Source organism: Protopterus annectens, chromosome 2.part2 (assembly GCF_019279795.1).
Source record: "Protopterus annectens isolate FY-2018-M chromosome 2.part2, PAN1.0, whole genome shotgun sequence".
Classification (NCBI taxonomy): Eukaryota; Metazoa; Chordata; order Ceratodontiformes; family Protopteridae; genus Protopterus; species Protopterus annectens.
Window position 1 is genome coordinate 1,107,614,346 of NC_056730.1, and position 27,678 is coordinate 1,107,642,023.

Consider the following 27,678-nt stretch of genomic DNA (forward strand, 5'->3'; position numbering starts at 1 on the left):
CTTGCAGAATGCTAATAGAAAATGAGGGACTACCTGGATAACATGCATGAGTTTAGAAAGTTTGGTGTTTTTTGATAATAACTCTGTAGCAGAAAAACTTTGTGCACAATGACTTAGGCAACAGAAAGTAAAAAGGGTTATTGCCAAACTTAGGGTGTTTATAAAAAGAAAATAACCAGTGATCCTGTAGAGCTATTAAAGAGATATTTCAGAAATGTTATGAACATTTGTATAAAGCAAAACAGTGGGGAAATCAAGATAAAGCACAAATAGAAATATTTATGGAAGGGTTACACATGCCAAGGTTGGAAGTAAATGATGCTGAATAACTAACAGTTAAGATTTGGAAGTTAGGGGACAAAAGTAATAAGGATCAGAAAGTTTTTGTTTAACAGTATTTTAAAAGGAGGGGCGGCACCAATATCCTGGTAAAAAGATGTGACTATAATTCCTAAAGACAGTAAAGGCCCATCTGATCTGGATTCACATAGACCCATTTCAATTCTAAATGATGATTATAGGTTCATAGGTTCATAGGTAAGTACTAGGCTATCTGCCCAAGGGCATCAATAAGCCTAGCCAGAATGTATTGGCTTTCGCCGCCCCCTTAGATTAGTTTCCTGTGCCTCGGTCCAGCAGAGCCATTAGTTCCCTGTGTCTCTGTCCTGCAGAGCCACTGCAGTGATCCCCGGAGTAAATTTTCTGTTTCCCATCCACTCGTCAAGAGTGAAGAGTGTTAGTGAGGGGCTCTGTCTAATGTAGATTGGAATCCTGTTCCAAAGCATGTGGAGTCTCTGGGACAGGAATCTATCCCTCCAGCATGTCCTATTTATCATTGTGGTGAGGTTTAGATTCCTAGAGCATGTGGCTCTTGGGGATTTGTTTTTTTTTTTTTTTAGGTGGAGCATGTCCATCAATTCTGGGTTGGACATGGCCTTGTATGTCAGGCAGAGATCACCTCTGAGTAAGCGGTATGCAACCGAGTACAGCTGGAGTTTCTTCACTCAGGCTGCATAGGACATATGTTTGAGGCCAGTAATCCTCTTGGTGAGGTACTTCTGTGGTCTTTCCAGGATTTGCAGGTGTCTTGTAAGGTACATCCCAAATGGGGCATTGTACTCTATGATGGGTCTGATGAGTGATGAGTAGAGGGGCACAATAACCTTTTTTGTTCTAGATGCGAACCCCTTTGTGATTAGGTGGGCCACATAAAAGGATTTTCTAACCATCTTGGCAATATGATTATCAAAGGAGAGATTACTATCTACTTGGGTCCCCAGATCCCTTATTACATTTTCTGTATTTAGGGGACTACCACGTATGTGGTAGTTCACAGGTACTTTGTTTTTTCCAAAGGGGATGACTATGCACTTTTTGGCATTTAGCTTGAGGCCATGATTTTGACACCAGGTATCTGTCTCAGTGAGACCCTTCTGGAGGATGTCTGTATCAGCTAGAGAGTCAATTATGGCCCCCAGTTTGCAGTTGTCTGTGAACTTGGTCAGCCATAGTCCTCATGTGCTTGCCTGTACCTCTGAGAAGTATATACCAAACAGGAGGGAGTCCCAGGACTGAGCCTTGGGGGACGCCACTTGTAACTGGTCTAGAGTTGGACCTAGAGCCTGCAACTCTCACCATGTGGGTTCTATCTGTGAGCCAATTGGCAACCCATTTTGTGACGTAGGGGTTTATGTTCAGGCTGGAGAGCTTGTCTATAATACCAGAATGGGGAATGGTGTCGAAAACCTTTGCGAGGTCTAGGTAGGCTGTATGGACCTCCTTTCCCTCGTCTAAAGCCTTGGTAACTGTCTCAAAGAAGTCCACCAGGTTTAGGAGTCATGATCTGCCCTTAACAAAGCCAAACTGGGTAGGGTCCAATGTTTGAAGGTTCCCAGTGTCTCTGTTAATGAATTCCATGATGATGTGTTCCATAGCCTTGCAGACCAGGCTAGTCAGGCTTATAGGGCTCCACCTTTGTATAAAGTGTTTAAGTCTATAATGGCTAAAAGAATGGTAAAGGTTATGTCAGAATTGATAGATATGGATCAATATGGTTTTGTGGATGGGGGCAAACTTTGATGTTCTAATGGGAAGCAGAATGTAAGAAAATACTTCTGTTATTGGTGGATCTTGTTGCAGAGAAAGCATTCAACAGAGTAAGCTGGGATTTTATGAGTGGGGCAATAGAAGCATTTGCATTTTCTAATACAATAATAAGGTTAATTAAAATGATATATAAGGGATTGGTGACAAAAATCTAAGTGGGAGGGCTCCTCTCTGATAAGTTGTATCCGAGCAGAGGAACCCGGCAGGGGTGTCCTCTCTCCCTTTGGTTATTTGTGTTATATTTAGAACCACTAACAAAGAAAATAAGGGATCCGAAATTCAAGGATATAATTGGTATGGTGTTCAAAAAAGTTGTCTTTATTTAAAGATGATATTATTTTTTACCTGGTGGAACCAGAAAAGGACATCTCAGCTCAGTGGAATATTCTGAGACAGTCCCGCATTTTTTTGGGGGGGGTATAAAATTAATGAAGATAAAACAAAGGCTATAACTATAAACTATGTACACACACACAAACTGGTCCAGCAATACCCATATTTATGGGGGCATAATAAAATGAAGCATTTAGAAATATGGAGTAAAAAGGATTTGGTTATGGCCATTAAGGATATGCGGAAAGAGACTAAACAAACAATAATACAAAAAATGAGAAACTGGAAGCTCTTGCCTGACTATATGGACAGCAAGATACAAGTAGTAAAAGTGCTTTTAGTCCCTTTAGTTTTATATACAAGTCAGTCATATTTCATCTGCCAGAGGAGAAGTTATGAACAGCAATTAATAAATAGTTGAAGGATTTTATTTGGGAGGGAAAGCGGGCAAGAGTTGAGAGGGATAAGTTGATCCTCCCAACTGAATAAGGATGTTTAGGATTACGTGATTTGAAGGGATATTTTAGAGCTGCACATTTAAGGCTCTTATATGCAACACAAGCAGAAAGTCATGATTCAGAGTAGAAAGGGATGGGCTTATATAGGTAACAGGGCCGTTAGCCTTGTACACACCTATGAACCTATGAAGCAGGAAGGTAAATCAAAAATGAGGATTTGGATATAGATCCTAAAGGCGAATAACAACAGTCATACAGAGTACTATATTCATAAAGTAGCAGAAAGTATTTTAAGAACTAAGCCAACAGAGGAATGGAGAAAGGAGATTCTGCAGATAGGGATGACTGCAATTAGGGGTACAGAGAATAGACAAGAGAGGGCTGGAATTTAGTGAAGGAAGCTGACAAAGGAAATCAATGTATTGGAAACAAATAATTAGAGAAGGAAAGATAACAGAATAGGAAGAGGCCAAGAAGACATTTGGATCACAGGCTAGTGATTGCCTTCCCTAATAGGGGTTGATGTCAGAGTATACACAAATAGAAAGGGATGGGGGAATCCTAAATGAGAGACCTGTACTGATTGAGTTTTTAATACAATCTAGAGGATAAACTTCTATTAAAAAGAATTCACTCTAGAAGAGAAGCTGCTGTTAAAAAATGATAATTAGTAGGGCATATACAAATATTGCACAAAAACTATAGGACTCAATCAAAAGAGGTCAGGAAAATTGGGAAGAGAGATTAGATACACAATTCACAAAGAAACAATGAAAGGACATATATATGGGTTCCAAATATGCAATAAAGTTTAGAACATCTAGGATTTTTGCCAAATGTAGTACAGACTCACAATTCTTGCAACTGTTAATAGTTACATTTTCACTCAAAATATTCAACATACTCATCATATATACACTACTACTACCTGCTATACAGTAGTAATATCTGCTATACACTACTACTACCTGCTATACAGTAGTAATATCTGCTATACACTACTACTACCTGCTATACAGTAGTAATATCTGCTATACACTACTACTACCTGCTATACAGTAGTAATATCTGCTATACACTACTACTACCTGCTATACAGTAGTAATATCTGCTATACACTACTACTACCTGCTATACAGTAGTAATATCTGCTATACACTACTACTACCTGCTATACAGTAGTAATATCTGCTATACACTACTACTACCTGCTATACAGTAGTAATATCTGCTATACACTACTACTACCTGCTATACAGTAGTAATATCTGCTATACACTACTACTACCTGCTATACAGTAGTAATATCTGCTATACACTACTACTACCTGCTATACAGTAGTAATATCTGCTATACACTACTACTATCTGCTATACAGTAGTAATATCTGCTATACACTACTACTATCTGGTATACACTAGTAATATTTGCTATACACTAATAATATCTTCCCTCCCCTCCTACACAGTTTTAGAACTTACTCCATTATATCTCTCTTGAACCTTTTACAAACCTATGTAATACTAAAATCTCCCTTACTACATAACTTTATAACTTATAAATGTAAGAACACTAAACATATTTACAATAATATTTTCCCTTCTGCAGTATCAGTCCATTAACTTCTGCAATATTTCACAGCTGGAACAACTGTATACACTTACAATTGTTGATGTCACTACTTCACTGTGTGTACCTGTCTATGAAATTGTGTTTGTTGTTTGATGAGCAATATAACTGTTGTTTTTTTTTCTGAGAACTATCTGAAATTCACTTGCTAATATACATGCACTGTGGTGGAACTTTTCTCCCTGGACCTCTGCTGAAAATGGGCTCTGTCAAGTTGGACTTTACTGGTCAACAAAGACAAATAAAGAAAGAAAGAAAGAAATATATAGGGCTGCATGACCCCCTTTGACTTTGGCCAAATACATTATTAAAGATATTTAAACCACTTTTTTATCCAGCTTTGATGCTCAGATACACCAACATAATTTGGAAAACTTGAATAGAATCAGATGGAAAACACAAGTGTTCTGTGAACATATTTACTCCTCCCTCTTACAAAATAATTATAACGTGTCCTTCATGCTCATCAGGTTGGTCAAACATGCAAGCACAGTGAAAAGCCCATGCCATTAGTTATTATTTTTTATTTTATTTTACCAAAGAGTAATACAATCAGGTTTTTCCACCACTACCCACTTTCTGTTGGGATGTGTTTATTTACTGGTGGTAAAGTGGCTTCAGGCTCCTAATCACATTTCTGACAGCACATTTTATCTCATTATTTGTGTAAAAATGTTGTGTGATGGTGGCTGGCCCAGCAGAAACCCTTTATATCTCAAGCTACCCAAACCTGATCATGTTATACTCAGTCTTCTTCTTTCGGCTTTTCCCAGTCAGGGGTCGCCACAGTGGATCATCTGTCTGCTCATGATTGGCAGTGGAATTTTACGGTGTCAAGTTGCCAGCCCGGTGCCAACCTTCCACAGAAGGCACACGCATGCACACACTCACACCTAGGGCCAATTTAGAGTGTCCAATCCAGCTACTGCATGTCTTTTGGATGTGGGAGGAAACCGGAGCACCTGAAGGAAACCCACGTGACCACAGAGAGGACATGTAGACTCTGCACAGTAGGCACCCCAGCTCAGAATCGAACCAGAGAACCTCTTGCTGTGAGGCAGCAATGCTAACCGCTGCACCACTGTGGCCACCCAATCATGTTATGATGTCTGATTATTGTTCTCCTCATGCTGAACACCCCTCTGATTAATATGCCCACAGTGACTCACCTATCAGTTAAGGACATTGCTACTCTTTGCTAAACGTTTAGAGAGTGCATCAAATTATTTCACACTGCTCTGACTGATTTCATTCTGATTCTGCAGTCATTTTGTATGGCCACCTTTCATTGCAGAACTGCACAATGACAGTGGCATTGTTTATGAACTGGAGTCCAACAGGCAATATCATTTGTCTAGGAATGTTAAGAGAAGGATCATTTATGGTTATTTCTCAAAAGTTCTGTGGAAAAGAATGCTTGAATAAACAAGTATTAAACTTTTTCACAATGGACTCCAAATGAACAAAAAATATGTCTTCATTCCAGGACAAATGGTGACTTTGAAGCTCTAGAGGTTACAAACTGGTGAAGATGGTATGAGATAGAGAGGTTTTTGAGGGAACTATATACAGTGCCAAAATTATTCTCAATGCTAGAAGTCTACACAAAGAGCTGCACAATTATAGGCACTCCCAGTCATTGAAAATATAGATATAGATATATATCTGTGGCTACTGAAACATGGTTTCAGAGTGAAAGCACCCCTGCAGTGCAGGATTTTAATACCTACCACTCCTTTAGACCCAGTGCTAAATTGGATGGTAAAGCTGGAGGGGTCATGTTAGTGTTTCTAAGAAACCATTTCACCTCCAGACTCCTAATGCAGGACAATGACTTTAAACACCTCCAGATCCTGCTCATGTTAATAAAACCAATATCACATTACAGTTAACTACCATACCCTCTAATTACAGCTAACTACTATACCTTCTCATTACAGCTAACTACCATTCCTCTCATTACAACTAACTACCATACCCTCTCATTACAGCTAACTACCATACCCTCTCATTACAGCTAACTACCATACCTCTCATTACAGGTAACTACCATACCCTCTCATTACAGGTAACTACCATACCCTCTCATTACAGCTAACTACTATACACTCTCATTACAGCTAACTACCATTCCCCTCATTACAACTAACTACCATACCCTCTCATTACAGCTAACTACCATACCCTCTCATTACAGCTAACTACCATACCTCTCATTACAGGTAACTACCATACCCTCTCATTACAGGTAACTACCATACCCTCTCATTACAGCTAACTACTATACCCTCTCATTACAGCTAACTACCATTCCTCTCATTACAACTAACTACCATACCCTCTCATTACAGGTAACTACCATACCCTCTCATTACAGGTAACTACCATACCTCTCATTACAGGTAACTACCATACCCTCTAATTACAGCTAACTACTATACCTTCTCATTACAGCTAACTACCATTCCCCTCATTACAACTAACTACCATACCCTCTCATTACAGCTAACTACCATACCCTCTCATTACAGCTAACTACCATACCTCTCATTACAGGTAACTACCATACCCTCTCATTACAGGTAACTACCATACCCTCTCATTACAGCTAACTACTATACCCTCTCATTACAGCTAACTACCATTCCTCTCATTACAACTAACTACCATACCCTCTCATTACAGCTAACTACCATACCCACTCATTACAGCTAACTACCATACCCTCTCATTACAGCTAACTACCATACCTCTCATTACAGGTAACTACCATACCCTCTCATTACAGCTAACTACTATACCCTCTCATTACAGCTAACTACCATTCCTCTCATTACAACTAACTACCATACCCTCTCATTACAGGTAACTACCATACCCTCTCATTACAGGTAACTACCATACCTCTCATTACAGGTAACTACCATACCCTCTAATTACAGCTAACTACTATACCTTCTCATTACAGCTAACTACCATTCCCCTCATTACAACTAACTACCATACCCTCTCATTACAGCTAACTACCATACCCTCTCATTACAGCTAACTACCATACCTCTCATTACAGGTAACTACCATACCCTCTCATTACAGGTAACTACCATACCCTCTCATTACAGCTAACTACTATACACTCTCATTACAGCTAACTACCATTCCCCTCATTACAACTAACTACCATACCCTCTCATTACAGGTAACTACCATACCCTCTCATTACAGGTAACTACCATACCCTCTCATTACAGCTAACTACAATACCTCTCATTACAGGTAACTACCATACCCTCTCATTACAGGTAACTACCATACCCTCTCATTGCAGCTAACTACCATACCCTCTCATTACAGCTAACTACCATAGCTCTCATTACAGGTAACTACCATACCCTCTCATTACAGCTAACTACCATTCCTCTCATTACAACTAACTACCATACCCTCTCATTACAGCTAACTACTATACCCTCTCATTACAGCTAACTACCATTCCTCTCATTACAACTAACTACCATACCCTCTCATTACAGCTATCTACTATACCCTCTCAATGATATTGGCAAACCATGAGGCATAACTTACACTGGCATCTGTCACCACAGAACCAATGCTATCCATTAGGTGACTTCAGCTATCCCTCCATTTAGTGGGGAACCCACAACATCACAAGCAAATACGCACAGGGATTCTTGGATTTCACTGATGCCACCTCCTTAGATCACCTAGGCCAAATTACAATGAACAGCTCAAAAGTACTGGACCCGGTCCTCCTCACTACAGTTCCTCTATGCTCTGTATCGACAGTTACTAGATGATTGCCTTAATCAGCCCACTGCATAGCAACATATGTATAGGACCCAAATTACATCATAACCCCTCCATTCTACACAAAGGTAATTCTTCTCCAGCTAACTGATAACGTGATGAAATTTGAACACCCTCTTCACCTTGATGACACCACATCACATGTGTCTATATTCATGGATAAGTTCTATTCCCGCCTCCAAGCTTGTACCTGAGGCATTGGTTCCCATAAGGCATAAATGCAGCACCGATTTCAAGAACAAGCCCCATCTAGTGAAGTGGCAGTATTAACAAACTATACAATAAGAGGAAGATACTTGCTGCCTCTAAAAGTAAGCTAACACCTTCTCAGCCAGAGAAGTACTCAAAAAGGTCAACAAAGAACTAATAAACAGAATCACATTTTCCAGAAGTAAGCATGAATTGAGAATTGCCACCATTCAAAGGACAACCATAAAGACTTCTTATACTTATGTCAGAAACCGTTAAAGAAATACCCAAAGACTTGAATTAAATGAAAACAGCAGCACACATGCATTCACTGAGGAAACAGCCCAACACATTAGTGGACATATTCAGTTCATATCTTATCCCTCTATCTTCACCAAATTATCCACAGTATAGCATAGTATGCTTATGCTAGTCACCTGATTACTTCCTAACACGTTCAAAGGGCTTTCTTCAAGGCTCAAAATACTAGATCAATGGACTCAGAAAATGTCCAGCGAAAAAACAACAAATAAAGCTCTAATAAAATAAGTAACAAAGGGCCACAGCTCCAAAAGCAAACCTGAAGACTGGGTCTGAAGAAGTTCATTTGATTTGAGTGAATGGAACCCCTCACATTTTAAAGTTTTGGTTTGCCTTTGGAGCTATGGCCCTTTGTTACTTATTTTATTGACTCAGAAAATGTGCCAGGCTGAATTCTTGGCAGCAACAAAAGTTGTCAGGCAAATACATTATTAAGCCTTCTCAATTTCAGTCTATCCTCTGATTTAATGCCAGGGGGATGGAAAACTACTGCGGCCATCTCTCTTCATAAAGAAGGTCCTACTACTGTCAGCCTTAACTGTAAGTCTGTGCAGCACATCATTATGGAACTTCTTGATAAGAACACTGGTCATCATACTCTGTATCTAGGCCTGTTTGGATTTGTTAAAGGCAGATCTTGCCTCTTAAACCTGGTGAACTTTTTTGAACAAGTCAGTGAGGCATTAGATTCTGGCAAATCACTTCATACTGTTCACATGGACTTGGCCAAAGACTTTTATACCATTCCACATTCTGGCATCGTTGACAAGCTAAACCAATGAAATGTAAACCCTTATGTTATCTAATGGATAGCAAACTGGCTCTATGACAGGACTTGGTCTGTCAATACTGAAGGCATACTTCCATGTAAAAGAGTGGGTTACCACAGGTGTTCCCAAGAGATAAATTCTGGAATCACTAATCCTTGGTATCTACTTCTTAAATTTTAAGGCCAACCGCAAGGTCCTGTAGCTCACAGAGTTTGCTGATGACTGCACATTTGGAGCCTCCATAAAAAACCCAGTTGGCTAGCTGATTCTGCAGGAGGGCCCAACACATGCTAAAAAGTGGTATGTTGATTACAGTCTGAAATTAAATGCCATGAAATACAGTACTGTGTCCTCTGGCAAACCAGACAAACCAGGCATCTATAATATAGATAACCTCCCCCCTTTAAAACTGACTCAACTATTAGGGATCTAGGGACTTTCACTGACAATGAACTATCCTTTGACCACCATGTGACCAATGTCATGAGAAATCCTTTTATAAAGCCAGACTAATCACCTAAGGCATATCATCTAGATCCAAGGAAGTCATCATCCCCTCTACTCCTCTCTTAACAGGCCAGTAATAAAGTATTATATGTCCCTTTGGTATGAAGATATCCAAGAACATGATCCTGCTCCAAAGACCACAGTGTTTCCTTACTAAGACAGTGCATGGACATGCCCTCCCTGAGCTACTACGACCACCTTAAAGCATTCTCACTCCTTTCCATTTCCTACTGTCTAGTCTACACAGCCTCCAAGGATTCAGTCCGTTGCAAACCTCTTACATATCACAAAACTACTAACACCCTAAACATCTGCTCATGAGATCTACACTTCCACTACAACATAAACAGAACCTGTTGGCATGGTAGATATCTATCACAGAGAATAACTTTATTATGAAATAAACTCCCCCCTTTTGCGAAATACATTGTGTCTCTCTGACTCTTCAAATACAACCTGGATGACTAGATGAGCAATCATAAGTGGTCAGGCCCCCCCTCAAGCCTTTATAAAAAGGGGGTGGAACTAGTCACAAGCACAGCATTCTTCTGGGATCTGTTGTCAGTTCATGTCTTTATAAAGAATAAATTCTACTAAGATTGTGTGACAAGGCTACTACAAATAATCTTCAGAATAAAAAGGGCTGCAGTAATCTATGAATATATGAACCTATGAACCTAGAGCTGATTTGTTTTCTTTACTGCAGGGAATAAAGGGATTGGTGTATTTCAGGAATTTTGATACAGCTAGATTGAAGAGAAACAAGCTTCTTGAAATGGGAGCCTAACATTTGTGAGAAAAGACGTCTCATTACTCCTCGGAGGGAGATCACTGATAATGGACATGTTTCTTCTCTTTCTGGAAAAATATAACACATTTAGGAATGCTTTCTTTTTAACAGACAACAAACTGCAATGGATTGGAGACTGCCAATGCCCTGTATTGTAAATGTTAAAATAGGGTACGTGATACCTATAGTGATATGCATGTGAGTCTCAGATGACAGCCAGTAGGTGAGAATGGAGAATGAATTAATAGGGAACATTTTTCTTACATGAGGTAGAGAAAACCAGTAGTTTGGGCACCAATCCGTGTCCTGAACTGGAGAAGTTGCCTCTGTATGATTTGCTACCTTAAGTATTAATAGTTAATCCATTAATTTGTAGGAGATATAAAAAGTATACGCAATGGTTTTGTGAGTTTTTGAGACTTTTTTCCTGGAACATTGCACAATCAAATCAATAGAAGGTTTTTCAGAACATGCCCACGAAAGCAGTTAATTTAGCTTAAGTTAAGTAATCAAGGAGAACTACTAGCATTATACAAGAGAAGGCTGGGGTTTCTGTTAACGATCCGTACACATATCTAGTATATAAAGCTGCACACTTACTATGTCTGACATGGACTGAATGATGCACTGTGATAACAGTATTTTTTAGCTTTCTGCCAATACATAGATATGGGGATCTTTGTATACCTCTCAACTTCTAAGTGCAAAAAATCTGGACAAGGCCTGACAGAATTGGGGGACAAAGGCCTAAAAATAGGGACAGATTTTAAATACTGCTCTTATAAACTTAGAAAGTTGCTAGAATACCAGGATTTGTCTTAGCATGTACTTTTCCTGATGGGTATGAAGTTTGAAACACAAATGTATACCATTAGTTAGTGACTTCAGTCCTCAGACCATCACAGTAATTTGCCAGAAAATCGTAAATTTTATAAGGAATGCACCAAAAATATGAGACAAAAATCTAGACAGTCTGCAAAAATCCGGACAGTTGTCAGATATGGGTCTTTAAACAATTTCTATTCATAAATTTGTTTGCTAACTGGGTAACTACAGCAATACCAACACGGCTACCACTTCTGCAAGGTAAGGTGTGAATCCATTAGCTGTGCAGGTATGTGATGCATGTTATCTACATTATGCACACGTTTGTTGCATGGCATTTGGTATATGGATACCAAGTTGAGAAGGGGTATATCAGCTTAGAGCTTTAGCTGGTTCATTATGCACCTAGTGTCACTCCTTGATATGCCACTCCTGAAAAAAAAAGAAAGTCTGTAGTCAGATCTGGCACTCTTCACCTCCTAAGGAGTGTTAGGTCCTCTGCACAGTGCACATCCTTTAAACACCTCGCCAAAAAAAAGAGGTCTTAAATATTTTATACATGAATGCAGGTATGTAAATGAATACTGGTGATGCACTACGTTACATTCAGCATCTATTGATTGTTCCCTCTAACACCTTGCACCTGGGGTGACTACCCCCTTCACCCCACCCTAGCTAAGCTTGTGTATCAGATAGACCGTACATTTTTGGACTTTCTGGAGATATATCTAGTGGAGGCTTTGAGGTTAGCGTTCAAGCAGTGCATTTATAGGTAATAGGTTTGCTGGTAATGAGGGATGAAAGCCCTATAGTTAACACAATAGGACAGGTAGGATGGACATGAACAGCAACATTAAATTATTATATGTGGAGGAATTAAATATTAGCTTAAGAACAGATGCTTGGTCACTGATGATTAACTAAAGGCACTGTAGAGTAATTGGTGTGTCAGCTAGTGAGAAGGAACAGGGTGGACAATAGCTGTTTTATATATATATATATATATATATATATATATATATTTATATCTATACATATATACATATGATTATAAATATAAGTATGTATACATACCACAGACACACACACACACACACACACACACCCAAACAGATGTGCACATATACACACAAGCATGTGAGTATACACATGCACATATACATGTATACTTAGTAAAATATGTCTCACTATGAATAACTACAGTGTTTGTATTAGTTTCACCTGATGAGGACATTCAAACTGGCTCTTAATGAGTCCACATGCTCCATGGGTGCACTCAGTGCAGATCCAATTAGCTCATCTGCAGAAGGAGATTTTGGTAATTGCTGTACTGGAGAATGTGCATAGATGGCTGATGTATATGGCTGCATCACCTGTGCTTTACCTGTGCAAACAAGTCATGACCAATTCAAGCAGGCTAGTACAATGTTGCATTTGTTTAATCCACCAATTTTAAATGACAGGTAGATCTGTAAGAACTGTATGTCATGTCTTAATCATTGTGTCCTTTATATTCAGGAAATACCAAAGTCCAAAACTGAATAAAACAAAACACAGCCGCTAGGCAGGAGAGACAACAAGAAAGATGTGGAATAAATAATTTTAGTTGTCTCTCCTGCTTGGCGGCTGTGTTTCCTTTATATTCAGACTATAGGTTTTCTAACTTTACTTTTTAATGCCATTATTTGCCAGATAGGTGCAATATTTTTTAAAACAAGTTTGGTGGTACAACTGTATATCAGATTAAAAAAAACAGTTACATGGAGACAAGTATTTCCTTGTTTCGGCTGAGCATATTTTCAAGATCTGTAATTAAAACAGTTACCACACATAAAGGAAAACTTGCGTTGATGTCAAGAAATTATAACAACATTTCTGAACTCTGGGACCATGCCTTATGTTATATAAATGGTAATGTTGCTAGTGTACTGTGCACATGGATTGTCTACTTCTGTCAGTATAACTAAAATGAGTTTTTCAAGATAAAACAGTACAATAAATAAGTAAGCAAAAACAAAAAATATACATTTCTTCCTATAGAAAAATTATAATGTCATAAAGTAAGGTTACTTTAACTTCATGCTCTGCTATTTTTAACACCTTTATTAAATAATCACTTAAGACATAGGCACACATACATAAATAGAAAAGAAAACAAACCATATTAACAGTTTTCATATTCATGCATTATACATTACATATACAGTTTTGTTCTTTTTAACAGTCGTCATTCACTCCAAGATTGCATAAATTCCTCAGTTCCTGCCTACCCTTAAATCTTACCTCTCCTCCTGAACGTTATTCTGCATGTATTGTTCCAACTAATTCCATTTTTTCTATGTAATTTGATCCTTCCCTTTTGTAAAGATCCCACTTCCAATTCTTTTATTTCTGTTACAATATTCAATACTTTGGTTACAACTGTTAAGATTTAGATTTTTATTTTCTACTAATTATTTATTTTTGGCAGCCAATGGCATTAAACTTAGTAAGGCTTTACTATGTCTAATCAATTTAAATCCTGTATCCCAGCTCAAAATAATAATTCCTTGGTTAAAGTAATTCACTTCCTTAACATTTTTGACAGAATACTCTGTAGGGAATTTCGAATATCTGCCAACTTGTTATACTCCCCAAAACAGTTTCTATTTACCTCTCTTTCCTATCACACCACCAGCAACTGCTATTTACCTGACAAAAAATTCTCCGAAGTCTGCTCATGTATAAAAATATCTGTGCAAACATTTGCACATGAAAATCCTAAACCTTCTGGACTTTTTGCATACTTGGGAGACAAATGTACTCTCTTTGTTCCTTGTAAACTGAGCAATCTTTTCCAGCCCCCTTGCTTCACCTTACAGTAGTTATCATGCAATATATTATATGCCCTACTTCCTTTTTTAACAACAGCTTCTGTTCTAGTCATGCTAAGTGAGTTTGAGTTGTTTTCTAAGTATAAACTGGAGCATTTACATTTGTCGGAGATACATATTTAGTGAGCTTTACAAGATTAACACTTCTGGGAAGGACACATCAAAGGACAAACAAAACTGCAAGCTTCAAGATTCTGTTTTAAACAAAGACAGGAAATAGATCAATAACAAAAATATGAAGTACAATTCTAGTACAATTAGAAAGCAGAAGGTGTGAACAGTTTTTAAAAATCTGATAGTTACAGTATATGAGGATGCTTATCATAAAGGTCCCCATCTTATGCCAGCATATACACTTGCAGTTTAATTGTTAAAGACTCTATGGAATCTGTGTTCACTTTATGTGACTGTATCAATTAATAAATATTTTAAAATATGAAATACATTTTAAAAAGTTTAACATGCTTTCAACACGTTAATAATATAACATCTGTGTCTCAGTCCATTGCTATAAAAGTTTTAGGGCATTGTTTATACAAGACCTTTGTGAATGTGCTTTGTAACTCTAGTTTATTTTACAGTACAAAAAAATCTGTTTTGAACTGCAAAATGAAACGTGTGTTGCTTCATCAGACAAGTGATTACTTCACAGATTTTAAATGTAAATCATTCATGACTCAAAATGGTAGTTTCCCAAACACTGTGCTTATACCTCCAGACTGTTTCAAAACTTTTTCTTCTCCTGAGATGCAATAATCATATAAAGGAGATGACATGTACAAGGCAATCCACGATGTGTGCACAGGGATGGGGAAAAGCATGTTTTGCCAGGTAGACATCTGAAATGTTGAAACCTGCTAGAGTGAGTCCTGAAATATGCAGACTGAATGGCCGAAAGACTGGACTTAGATATACTACTTGAGATGCCATTTCTCAGAATATTCCCTTTTCTCTAAGGTATGGTGATCTCAAAGCTGGTATATATTAGTTTGGGAGTGCAAGGCATGAGAAGAGTAATTTTTGAAATTCGCTCTTCTGTGTTTTCGGTCTTTTGTTTTTTTCATGTAGTTGGCACTCAGTATTTCAAGTACAGACATTCCAACAGGAAGTTGTTTTGCCATTTTCACGTGTAAACAATATTTCAAGGGCTCCATTCATGAATGCAAGATTCATCTATACCCAAAAGGAATAATAAACTGAAACTCTTACACAGTTGGCATACGGGGTTAAAGCTGTGAGTTGTAGTTATTATGGAAGAAGGTTTGATTCCCTCAGCTCTAATTTGCCTACTCAGTGACCCTGAACAAGTCACTTAACCAAGCATTGCTTCCAGGTCACTCCTGAAAAGGGACTGTGCAGCCATTGGGATTACCTGGTTAACAAATTGGTATTATTATTATTATTATTATTATTACTATTATTAAAAATCCATTATTCACATCTGATATATTATAACTAACTGCATTGTTACACAGCACGCTATTACCACTGTGTCATCCTGTGTGATAATATGATGCTACAACAGCACTGAATACTATGGCATACTGGCCCAAGACAGAAAGCATACCTTAGGAGTCAGGATAGTCTTAATTTCCTCATCATCTGCTGTAGGGGTGCCAGCAATATTGGGGTTGCTAGTGCTCAGTACTCGAGATTGTAGGAGTTTGCTGCCAACAGACACAGCACTGGAACGACCCATTGTGTTGTAACGGATCTCAGAGCAAGCAGGATTTGCACCTGGAGCTTGAAAAAATGAAAGAAAACATGTTTACTGAATGCACTCAACATAAACTGTAACTCAGAATGTCTTTTTCGGTGTCCTGATATTGTACACCCATTCTAGGCTTTTTTTAGGAGTCACAGAACTGTAGAATTTATGTCATTTAAATTCTTCACTGCAGGGGGTGCTACAACTGAAAATACTTTATGTATATCTAAGTAACTAATTAAATTAGAGAGTAAATGCAAGGCAGTAATCAGAAGTGGAAAAAGTGCAACAGCTTACACTTCACTAGACCGTACAGATATTTGAGTAATTAAACAAAAAACTCAGTGATCTTGGATCTAGGTGGGCCTACTAAACCCTTAAAGCCTATTAAAAAGCATCTTTAAAGACTTTTTTTGTTAAGAATTAGCTAAGAGTGAATTCTGGCACCAGTTTTAACTGTCCTGCAAATATATTACTTGTAAATGTTTTCAGAACAGCTCTGGTCTCATAAGGGACTCCTCACTAGAATGGGGTACATGTGATGAGGAATATTAATGCAGAAGATGCATTAGCCGGGTCTATATTAGAAGCTTGAAGGCCCTAGTCACCGAATACTAAAACACCAACACGTATTCCATGAACCACGAATACACCAAACGCCCTAAACCACAAAATTCAAAAACTCGAACCGTCATAGCTGTCCCACCCCACCACCCGCTACATACTACCTACCCAAACAAACTAAATAAGCCACTTACTTACACTAACCAAAACCCTACTTCTAACCCTAAACTAAACACTACTTCTAACTCTACACTAAATCTTGCATATACCACCATGTATGCACTTACCTTCACCCGCACCCTAATCCTAAGGTCCATAACTATCACACACTTACCTTAAGAAGCTATACACAAACAAACTAAATAATTCACACACATACACTTAACAAAACCCTACTTCTAACCCTACACTAATTCTCACATACATTACCATCTATGCACTTACCTTAACCCGCACGCTAACCCTAAGGGCCGTAACTATCGCACACTTACCTTACGGAGCTATAGCGCAGAAGGGCCAACCATGACGATTCAACATTTCAGATTTCGTGCTTCAGGACAATCAATGTTTTCACGGTTCAGTGAAGACGTGTTGGCGTTTACGTATTCAGGTAAGTACACCTTCGAGCTTCTAATATAGACCCGCATTAGCCAACATAGGATTAATCACTATAAAGCCCTTTAAATTAATAAGTAAGAGATGTGTTCTTACCTTATCAGCTGATCTATGAAGAGGACATTCCTTAATAGGATCTATGATTGGGTTACTAGTTCTACAGATCAATAATGGGCATCATTTTCTGAAAGCTTTCAAATTCTGGGATGGATGTATAGCTGAATGATGTATATCATATTGATCAAGTGATAGGGCAGAAAATTATCTGGTATGTCTAATATGAAGGACCCTCCTTGATGAGTGCTATGGTTGGGCTGAATCACAAACAGTAAAAGTACTCATGTAGAAGAAGTCAGATAATCTAATCAGCAGCAACAAGAAGGAACACCAGTAACCAAAATTATTCAGTGCCAAATATGTAATGGGAAAGTTGCCTGGATGTAATTATACCTGTTAACTTTTTTTTGCTTTTACATTCAAAGCAAAAATACTTATGGAAAGGGATTCAAATTAGGGACACTTTTAAATGCTGGTACTATTAACATAGAACTTCTCAAAATAATTTCCAGTAATAGGAGGGATAGAGCAAAAGTTTAGAAGAAATCAAAATCTGGAGAGTTGAGAGGTATAAATGGGATTGTCATGAATCTTAAGGCTACTGTGGTAAAACCTTCCAACAGCAAACTAAGTACTCACTGGAAGCTGCTGTTTTGTAAGAGAATACCCAGGTCTGCCACCTGGTCAAGAAGACAAAATGCAAAACAGTTTTGCAGGACCAAATTGTCTTCCTTCCAGAATGAACAAAATCCTCTTCCAATGACTGAGGTTGAACCAATAGCCAGTCATAAATTAAGCAGTTTCTCTGTGGTAGCATACCCGAGAAGAAGCAGTTTTCTCATCAGTAATAAGCCTTGCCTCCATTCCCATCAGTTCCCAGTCATGGAAGACATGCTTGGACAGGGATGGAACTTATCTTTTCCAGACGGTGGGAAGAAAAGGAAGGCTACTCTGTTGTGGTGAGAGGGTGCCCCCTCTCTTTACGAAGCACTGGGACACTCAGAAAAGGCAGTAGCAGTGGTGCAAATATCCTTGGCTGAAGTCAAATGTAAGAGCAACCCACTGATAGGCATTGACTTTCAAATCCAAAGTCAACTTGTCATATGGGAGGAGGTCTCAAGGAGAGACAGGTGCATGCACCAAGTGGGGGCCTCCAGTCTTTTCAATGCTGTGCTCCAATCCTATGCCCTAACCAGGCAAAAGACAGGAGACCCCACCTCCTACTCATAACTGGAGAAAAGACCTGGGAATATGTGCTCAGATTTCAGATGTCCAAAGCCACTTGACTGAATTGGTAGAAAGTACTATCTTATTTCTTGGGAAATTGACTCACAGTATAAACCACTTGTGACCACAATTAGTTGCAAGCAGTGGTCAGAGAAGGCTCTAAGGTAAACAGAAACTAAGGTGATGACCAGGAAGATCATTGCAATGGAAGTATAAGTGTTCATGGAAATACACATGGCTCTATCACCTTTAACAAGCACAAACCATCCAGTAATTCTCAAGTACCCTAATGGGACTCTAGCAGGGCTAAAATGACCTGCAAGACTAGGATTCTGGCTAGGAGGAAAGAAGGAATAAAACTCCTTCCAATAATGAATGAACAACCATAACTACTGGCAGCAACATTCACTTCCTCTTATTCAAGGTAAAGAATCAAAGCCCCAAAGCAGGCACCGACAAATGGTAATGGAAAGCAGGGACCCACAAGGACAGTATGGCCACCCAACTTGCAAAAAAAGAGAATCTGGACATATTTTTCAACAAACAGGAAAAAAACACTTAATTGGCTGACTTAAGAATTCAACCTGGGATATGACCCTTTCTTACAAGGCCAGCTTATTACAACTTGAGCAACAGCAAACTCAGCCAAGGTACCCAAGCACAATCGTTTCCAGAAGAGAAAAGTGTCAATCCAGGGAGAGGAGAGACATGTCCCCTCCTCAGGCACATAAAATGGACTCTGACTCCATATTTAAGGTGTGGTGGACCAACCTAACATTGCCTCTTGACCAAAAAGAACCCAGAGCAAGGCCAGTAGCCATCCTAGGGAAGACAGAATGACAGAATCAAAAGACTCAACTGCTTTGCATAAAAGGGAGGATGTGAGAGGAACTTAGAGAGAAAAGAATTCCTGCCAAATCTATAATGCCCCCAACCATACCCCATGCCAAATAGTCCACATAAGGGGACTGTAGTCAAACCTTCCTCCCCCCCCCAAAAAAAATCCATATTTTAGTCAAACCAGAATGCATAAATTTAATGTTTTGCAATCTTCCCATCAGAAAACATGGATGGAGTCTTAAATTATTCTAATTAGATTTTCACAATCAATATATGGGTGCCTTTTGTGATGGTCTGTGGTTTTATTTAATTATGTGGTATATTTTTATTTAATTATGTATCAGCAACAGATTCTCTTATGAGTTTTTTTATTATTTTTTATTATTAAATTATAAATGTAAATGCAGCCATGGTCAAAAGACAGGTTACTATCTAAATTCTTCACCAACCCCCTGATTATTGGGTCTATTCCTAGGGGTGTGTTATTAATGAGGTAGTTTCCTGAGGTAACCCCACCCCTTACTAAACTGACCCCAGATGGTTCTTAGCCCTTGTCACACAGTAACAAGACAAGAATGTACATTGCCCCCACATATCAATCTCCCCCTCCTCCCTACTCTTAACGGAATGTTCTTCTGGTCTCACACTCTGGTTTGGTGACCTTAACATTAATTGAATGGGACCATCCCAGAATAAACTTGCTCACATGAGCTTTACATTTTCTTACTCAACTAGCCTCCTTTTATATTCTAATCATGTTATATCTTTCAACTTCTTTACTCAGAATTCTCTCTAAAACCAAAACTAGTGGGCGATAAAGGTTTACAGTTGGGACAATGTTTAAATATTACGCTAATTCACTTTAAAAAGTTAATAGAAGAACAGGTTTTGTATCAGCATGCATTTTCTGAACAGTAAGATGTATGAAACACTGATTGACTGACATTAATGACTTACTGTAATCCACAGTGTTTACCAGAAAATCAACAATTTTATGTAGGGCAGGGTAAAAATATGAGGCAAAATCAGGGAATATTGAGAAGTATGAGTTATTGTCACCTCTAAACTTTATCCTTACTTAGCTTTAAAATCAATATCAATGTCTTACCTGCAGTTACCTTTCCTAACTCAATAAGTAATCATTACCCAAACCATCAGTGTTCATTAAAAAAAATCCAGATTTCAGTTGTCAATAGATGATGCACCTTTTCCTTCAGTAAGGAAATCAATTCAATGGTTCACTGTCTACTATTAATCAATCCCTTTTATTTACCCCACCACCTCCTCAGTAGAAATTGCACTGTTTATCACTTTCTTATTTTACCTTCAGAACGCACTGTTCTCCATAGAGATGTATCATTGTTAAGGTAATCACTGTCTGTGGCTCAAACATGAAATCAAGAACCTAGCATTCAACAGAAAGACAATGTGGCACTCATGGACAGCTGTTAACCCAATGCTACAAAATAAGCATCTCTCACTTGGGGACAGTATTATAATTGCTCTTAAGTCAAGTCCATTTACTGTACGGCACTAAAAATATTGCTAAGAAATCAAAAAAAGATTAATGGGTACAAAAATATTTCAGACACCACACTCTCAATTCCTTTTCATTCACTCATATTAGACTTCAAGAAATTGCAAATGTCCTGAGGGATTACTTCACTTACCCAGTCAATATCACCCTCCTCCCTCCCCCTCAAGACTCCCATCCTCTACATACAACCTTATCAATCCTCAGTTACAAACTCATCCCATTTCTGACAACGCTATACATAGTCTTTCCAAACTCACAGCTAAAATACCTACAATCACAGACAGTCTGCATACTAACCCCCCGCCAAAATTTTTACTGAATAGTTAAACTTTGCACTTATATCTTAGCATTTCTCTTACTTTTGGCATAATGGAATGAATGGAAGATAGCTATTATCCTATCCACAACTCCAAGAACACTAACTTTCCATAGGTAACTTCTCAACAATAACATTTTTGAACTATTTGAGCATAAGCCATAATTTGCTATGGGTATCCTTTGGAAGTGTGAGACTCGATACAGAGAGCCCCAACACTTTGAAAATGTAAGGGTGATTCTAACAAAAAATGAGAACTGTAAAACTTGGTGTTACACATTTAAAATGATTCTTCAGAGAGTAAGTTTCCTTGCACCCACTCAACCCTTTACTTATACTTACTAACTCCAAGTTCACTGTAATTTCAAACATTATATTCTCCTTGTAATCACTAGTAAATTTTCGAAATTTCAAGACCTACCTTCTTTGAACTTTCAATGGGAACCACTCTTGTATACAACAAATAACATCATAAGTAATTCCCATAATGTTTTTCAGCTCAGTGTTAACATTCTCACAGTTTTATTTAATGCCACTCATTTCATTTTTTGAAATATCTATAATACCCATTGCATGGGTTCCATATTTGCAGACATAAAACAAGCATCTGACACAACTGATACCAGTCCTCTACTATTACAACATCTATACCGGTTTCTCCTCTAGATCTTCAGCTGATTAAAAAAAAAGCTTTCTTCCATAGTGGCCTATAATGGTTCACTTTGGCTTTTCACAATCCACTACCTTTACTATATATTCTTGTGTTTAACAAGACTCCATACTGGTTCCTATGCCTTTTTTCTCTTTATAGATAACCTTCTCTCTGACCTTGTTTAAACTCATTCTGTGATGACCTTTTACTGCTAACATGGTCAATTTTTCCATATCCATGTGTTACCAGACTACCTTTCATATTAGTCTGAGGGAAGAAGCCTTTAATAGGTTTAAGAGTTCATAGTTTCATAGGTAGATACTAGGCAGACAGTTCAATTGACCATTTGTAGCCTAGTCATTGCAATTCCTCCTACCTCCCACAGTCCAAAAGGGACAAGAAGGTAAGACCAGGGGCATGTTTACTGATAATCATCCACTCATCAAGGTCATTTTTTAAGAAAATCATGAAGCTGTTTTGTTATGGAAAGGAAGCTTATTTTATACCACAGGTATTCTCCAGGATACATATCAAGCCAGGTTCTGTTTATATTATAACATACACTTAGGTTCTTAGAGTGGGTGTTTGCAGTGCTGACCATTGTACCAATACATAACAGATCAAGAAAGACAGGGTAATTCACTGCCCTGCAGGCCAGGCAAAGATTTCCATTGTCTGTAAGAGAAAGTAGAGAGACAGGGATTTTAGTCACTATGTGTATTTTAGACAGCTCATAGTTTACATTTTCCTTGGAATTACATACTGAGTTTTTTTCTAGTTCTGTAATACATCTATATAAGTATATGCCAAATAAGGTGTTATATTCAACTATGGGCCTGAAGGGGGAGGAGTATGAAGGGAAAAATTACTTCTTTTGACCTGCAGGATGTGCCATTAACAAGGGACTGGCATAAGTAAAAACAATTTCTGATGAAAGTCAGTGGATGGTTATCAAAGGAGAATTCATTGTCCACAAAAGTGTCCAAGCCTCTAATAACAGTGTCTATTTTGAGGTGGGGGGGTTGTTATTTATGTGGTAGGCACTAGGGTGTTCCTGTGTCCCAAAGAGTACAATATTGCTGTTTTTGCATTTATCATACTCTGAACTGGTCCTGGTCCCATGAATTAGTTAAATGTAGATCCTTTTGGAGGACATAGGGGTCTTCAGGTGAGCTTATGACAGCTTCATGTTTGCATTTAACAGAAAACTTAATCAAGCAGAAAACCTTGAAGTCATCTTTGACACCAGTGAATCAGATGCGAAAGAGTAACGGTCCTAAAATGGAACCCATTGGGAATGCGATACTAGCACTGAGTCATTTAGAGGAAAGTGTGCCAAAAACCCTGACTGAGTGAGATCTGTCTATAAGCCAATTAAATATCCAACAAGTTACACAGGGGGGTGGAGGCACCTAGGCAGCGAGACATTTCCCTGTGCTATATTTGGTTGGGGACACATGGCTTTAATGACATATGGCTAATGTGAATTTCCTGTCATCAAAGAGAAAAATGCAGTGCCATGCCCAAGATTTCAATATCCAAATGCACAGGGGGAAATAATGTCCATGACCCTCAAGGCAGCATGAAACAGCAGGCATCAGCAACAGGCTGGCCAGTGGGCATATCAGTGGCAGTAAAAATGCAGTGCATAATGTTCAGTGCCTTTTAATTGGTGTTTGAGAACCCCAACACCCATCACACAGGCATGGGCAAACTACGGCCCGGGGGCCACATGCGGCCCGTTAAACGTTTTGATTCGGCCCACCAAACTTGAAAAGATTTAATAAATTAACCTTGTTAATGTTTTATTTCCCCTGCAATTCTGATGTTTCCTCACTAGATGGCGCACTCTAGATATATTGGCTTTGTTGAGGTGAAGCGTAGGCCTATTACTCCACGTTTGCACTTTACCCTTTGACCCACCGCCCCTCTATGAAGATGAGCGGACCCAAGAAAAGGAAAGTGGACAGAGAATGTCGAGTGTTCACTAAGGAGTGGACAACTAAATATTTTTTCACTGAACACCGATCATCTGCTGTTTGCCTGATATGCCAAGAAACTGTGGCGGTTTTTAAAGAGTATAATATTAGCCGTCACTTTGCCACAAAGCACACTAATTATGCTAGCAAGCTCTCAACAAAAGAACGGGAAGCTGCTGCTGAGAAGGTAGCAGCTAATTTGAAGGCTCAGCAAAGTTTTTTTCACCGTCAAACTGCCATTCAAGAGTCAAGTACCAAGGCCAGTTTTATGCTTTCATTCAAAATAGCAAAGGCCAGCAAACCACTGTCTGAGGGCGAGTTTTTAAAAGAATGTATGGTAGAGACAGCAGGTATTTTGTGCCCGGAGAGAGTGATGGTGATATCCTGAAGGATAACAGAACTTTCAGTGCTTTAAAATAAAATGGTAATTTATTTGATTTTCAGTGTTTAAAGACTCATTTCAAAGTCAGAGATTTTATTGTAATGCTTTTCTTCATTTTCATTGGAAATTAAAGGACATGTTTTCTCCATATCCCAAGATGTGTATCTTTCCCCCAATGAGGTGATGTTTTCAAAGCATGCCATCTATCTGCTCCTGTTCCGGCCCCTTTGTCAAATGTTAGAACTCAATGTGGCCCACGAATCAAAAAGTTTGCCCACCCCTGCATCACAGTATCTACAGAATATTACGTAAAATGCATACTGGAGCATAAATGTGATTATAGTAGCATGCAGAATTTCCTCCATGCTGTAGCACACTTCTACATGTTGTAGTTACATAAAACTGTACTGTACACAGAGCACAACACTCATTACTTCTTCTTCCCCCATGCACTTGATTATTAAAGCTGTGGGCATGGCAGTGTGTGCTTCTCTTTGCCCACAGGGAATTTATAACAGCCATATTTCTCTGCAGCTGAATGTCGCTACAGCCATGTGTCCCCAACCAATTGTACCACAGTGAAATGTCTTGCTGCCTAGGTGCCTGAACCCAACACAGGGGTTTATATTCAACTATGATGTTTTTCTATAATATGAGATTAAAGAATAATACTGAAGACCTTAGCCAGATCTATGTAGACAGTGTGCCTTTGTCCATTCTGATGTCTGCATTCCAATCCAGCAAAAACTGTTGTCTTTTATTTAACCTTTGAAAAGATCTTAGTACATTCAGCTACCTGATGCTTCTTTTCTAATTTTTGACAAGAAATAAAGTTATGCTGGACTTGCAAGATGGCTGCACATTGCTCAACAGCAGAGCTTCAGCTGTCCCAGTGCAAAAACAGAATCTCAGAAGAGAAAGTCAGTGGACTTATATTTAATTTCAGTAATCAGCAAGTAAATCTACTGCCTGGATGCCAGGAAAAAAGAAATACAAATCACCTGAAAGAAAATCAGATACAAAAGGTGAGGAAAAAGCAGTGACTGGGAAAAGTACTGTAGCTGTTCAGAAAAAAAAACTGTAAGTTCTAGACATGACTTCCAGTAACCTAGGGGAAAATATAAGACAACCACACACAAATCTGATTAAAATACATGAAACACTGATGGAGTATATCAACTCAAATAACAAAAAGCTGGAAGAAGCTTTAAAAACATATTCAGATGAGGTGATAAAACTGCATAAATTAGAGGTCGAAATGAAGAAAAGGCTGGCTACATATGAGTCTGCTGAAGAACAGATGTTTAAAAAAATAATAGAATTAGAGGGCAGTGCACAAAGAAAAACCTGAGATATTCTGCTGTACCAGAGAAGTTGGAAGGAACAGACTGTATTAATTTAATGAATGCACAAATAAACTACTAGACTGGTATTCCAGAGCAGCATTTGCTAATTGAAAGGGCACATCATGTGCATGCTCCAAACTTGGCCACAAGAAGGCAACCTAGAACTTTAATAGAAAAGATGCAATACTACCAGCAGAAGTAGGTCATTCTGATAAAACTGTGGCAGAAGGGCAAAGTACTAAAAGTGGGAGACAGCAGAGTGTTTGTGGAGAACAATTACTCACTGGCCACCATGCAGAAGAGTACATTTATTTCACTATTCAGAGAATGTTGACAAGCATGCATGAGATTCAAACTACTTTACCCAGCTATCTTCAAAATAGTCTTTCCTGGAGGGACAAAATCATTTTTGATGCAGTACATGCTAAGGAGGAAATACAAAAGTTTGTCCAACAAAAAGTGATCTGTCAAACAGCAGCAGATTTTGCTTCTTGTTTTTCTGGTAATAAAGACCACAGGCAGACCATGCCAGTGAAACCCTTTCCAATGTTTCAATGGACAATGCTTGACAAGGAAAAAAGCACAAGACTTGACAAGAAGTAGTGAGAGTGCATTCGAAATGAAGGAGAGACAGGATTTGGGAGAGGGAGATAAACAAGAATAAAACCAGTAACTTGGAAATTGACAAATGTGGGATTAAAAAGTGATACTTATATTTGTAAAAGATAAAAGAACAAGAAAATCTTTTAATATGGGACTTTTTTGACTTTGTTAAACTTGTAGGGGACTCTAAAGCATATGCCCTACTTCATGTCATTAATGTTTGGAAAAATACTTAGGAGAGGTGAAGAGGAGGAAGAAAGTTAATTGTAAGAAATACATTTTTTTAAAGTAATATTTTTATAGTGCATGGTTTTCTTTGCATGCTATAAAGTACAGTTTTCTCAGTTGTTTTAAAGTGTAATGGGGAAACTAATGTAAACAGGTTCTCTTGTTTTTGTTTCTCCCTTCTTCTCTCTTTCGCTTTGTTCAATTTTAAGAAATGTAAAAAAAAAAAAAAAAAAAAAAAAAAAAGTCTGGTCAAATGAGCACAACAAAAAAATATTGATGTACTTTTTCTCATTTTTGCATGGGAAATGACTAGATTAAGTTTCTTAGCTGGATCTAGTAACAAGCTTTAAGCGAAAGCAAGTAAATTAAAAAAATACATATTATAAAGATTGTTTTGCTGGCAAACAAATGTATGCTTTTAGTAGGAACTTTGTAATTAGCTCTCATGTCTCCATGGAGACAATCTGATAAAGAGAAATGGCTAGAAGATAATGTTTTTTGAAATCATTTCATCATCAAGAGTTTTCCTATCTGGGAGAGCTATAAAGGTAAGACAAAATCAGACAGCACTTAGAAGAAGCACAGCCTGTACCATACATCTTAACATGGATACAGTTTCTTTTAGGTTAACCCAAGTCTATGAGTGTGACTGTCAGTTTATAATACATGTTTTTATTAGGAGAGTAAAACTTCGTTATTTGAAAATGTAGGTACTGTATGTGTGTGTGTGTGTGTGTGTGTGTGTGTGTGTGTGTGTGTGTGTGTGTGTGTGTGTGTGTGTGTGTGTGTGTGTGTGTGTGTGTGTGTGTGTGTGTATTTCTGTTTGAAGGCTTTCAATAAAACAAAATGTTTTGTAAGATGTGACATAGGTTCAGACTGATATGACAAGGAACAACTGTATAAAAGACCAATCTGCCAAACAGTGCATGCACATAATATAAAAGCTGGAACTAGATACTTAACAAAAAAGCTGTTACACATAAAAGGTAGGAAT

At 38.2% G+C, this 27,678-nt stretch overlaps 1 protein-coding gene across 1 annotated transcript in view; it reads right to left on the bottom strand.

The window, feature by feature from the left end:
* The window catches only part of DOCK8 (dedicator of cytokinesis 8), a 1,731,107-nt gene that overhangs the window by 726,125 nt on the left and 977,304 nt on the right, over positions 1-27,678 (bottom strand). Inside the window, exon 23 of the mRNA XM_044064485.1 lies at positions 16,198-16,373. Within this exon, the coding sequence (XP_043920420.1) occupies positions 16,198-16,373 (176 nt within the window). The remainder of the gene's footprint in view (positions 1-16,197; positions 16,374-27,678) is intronic.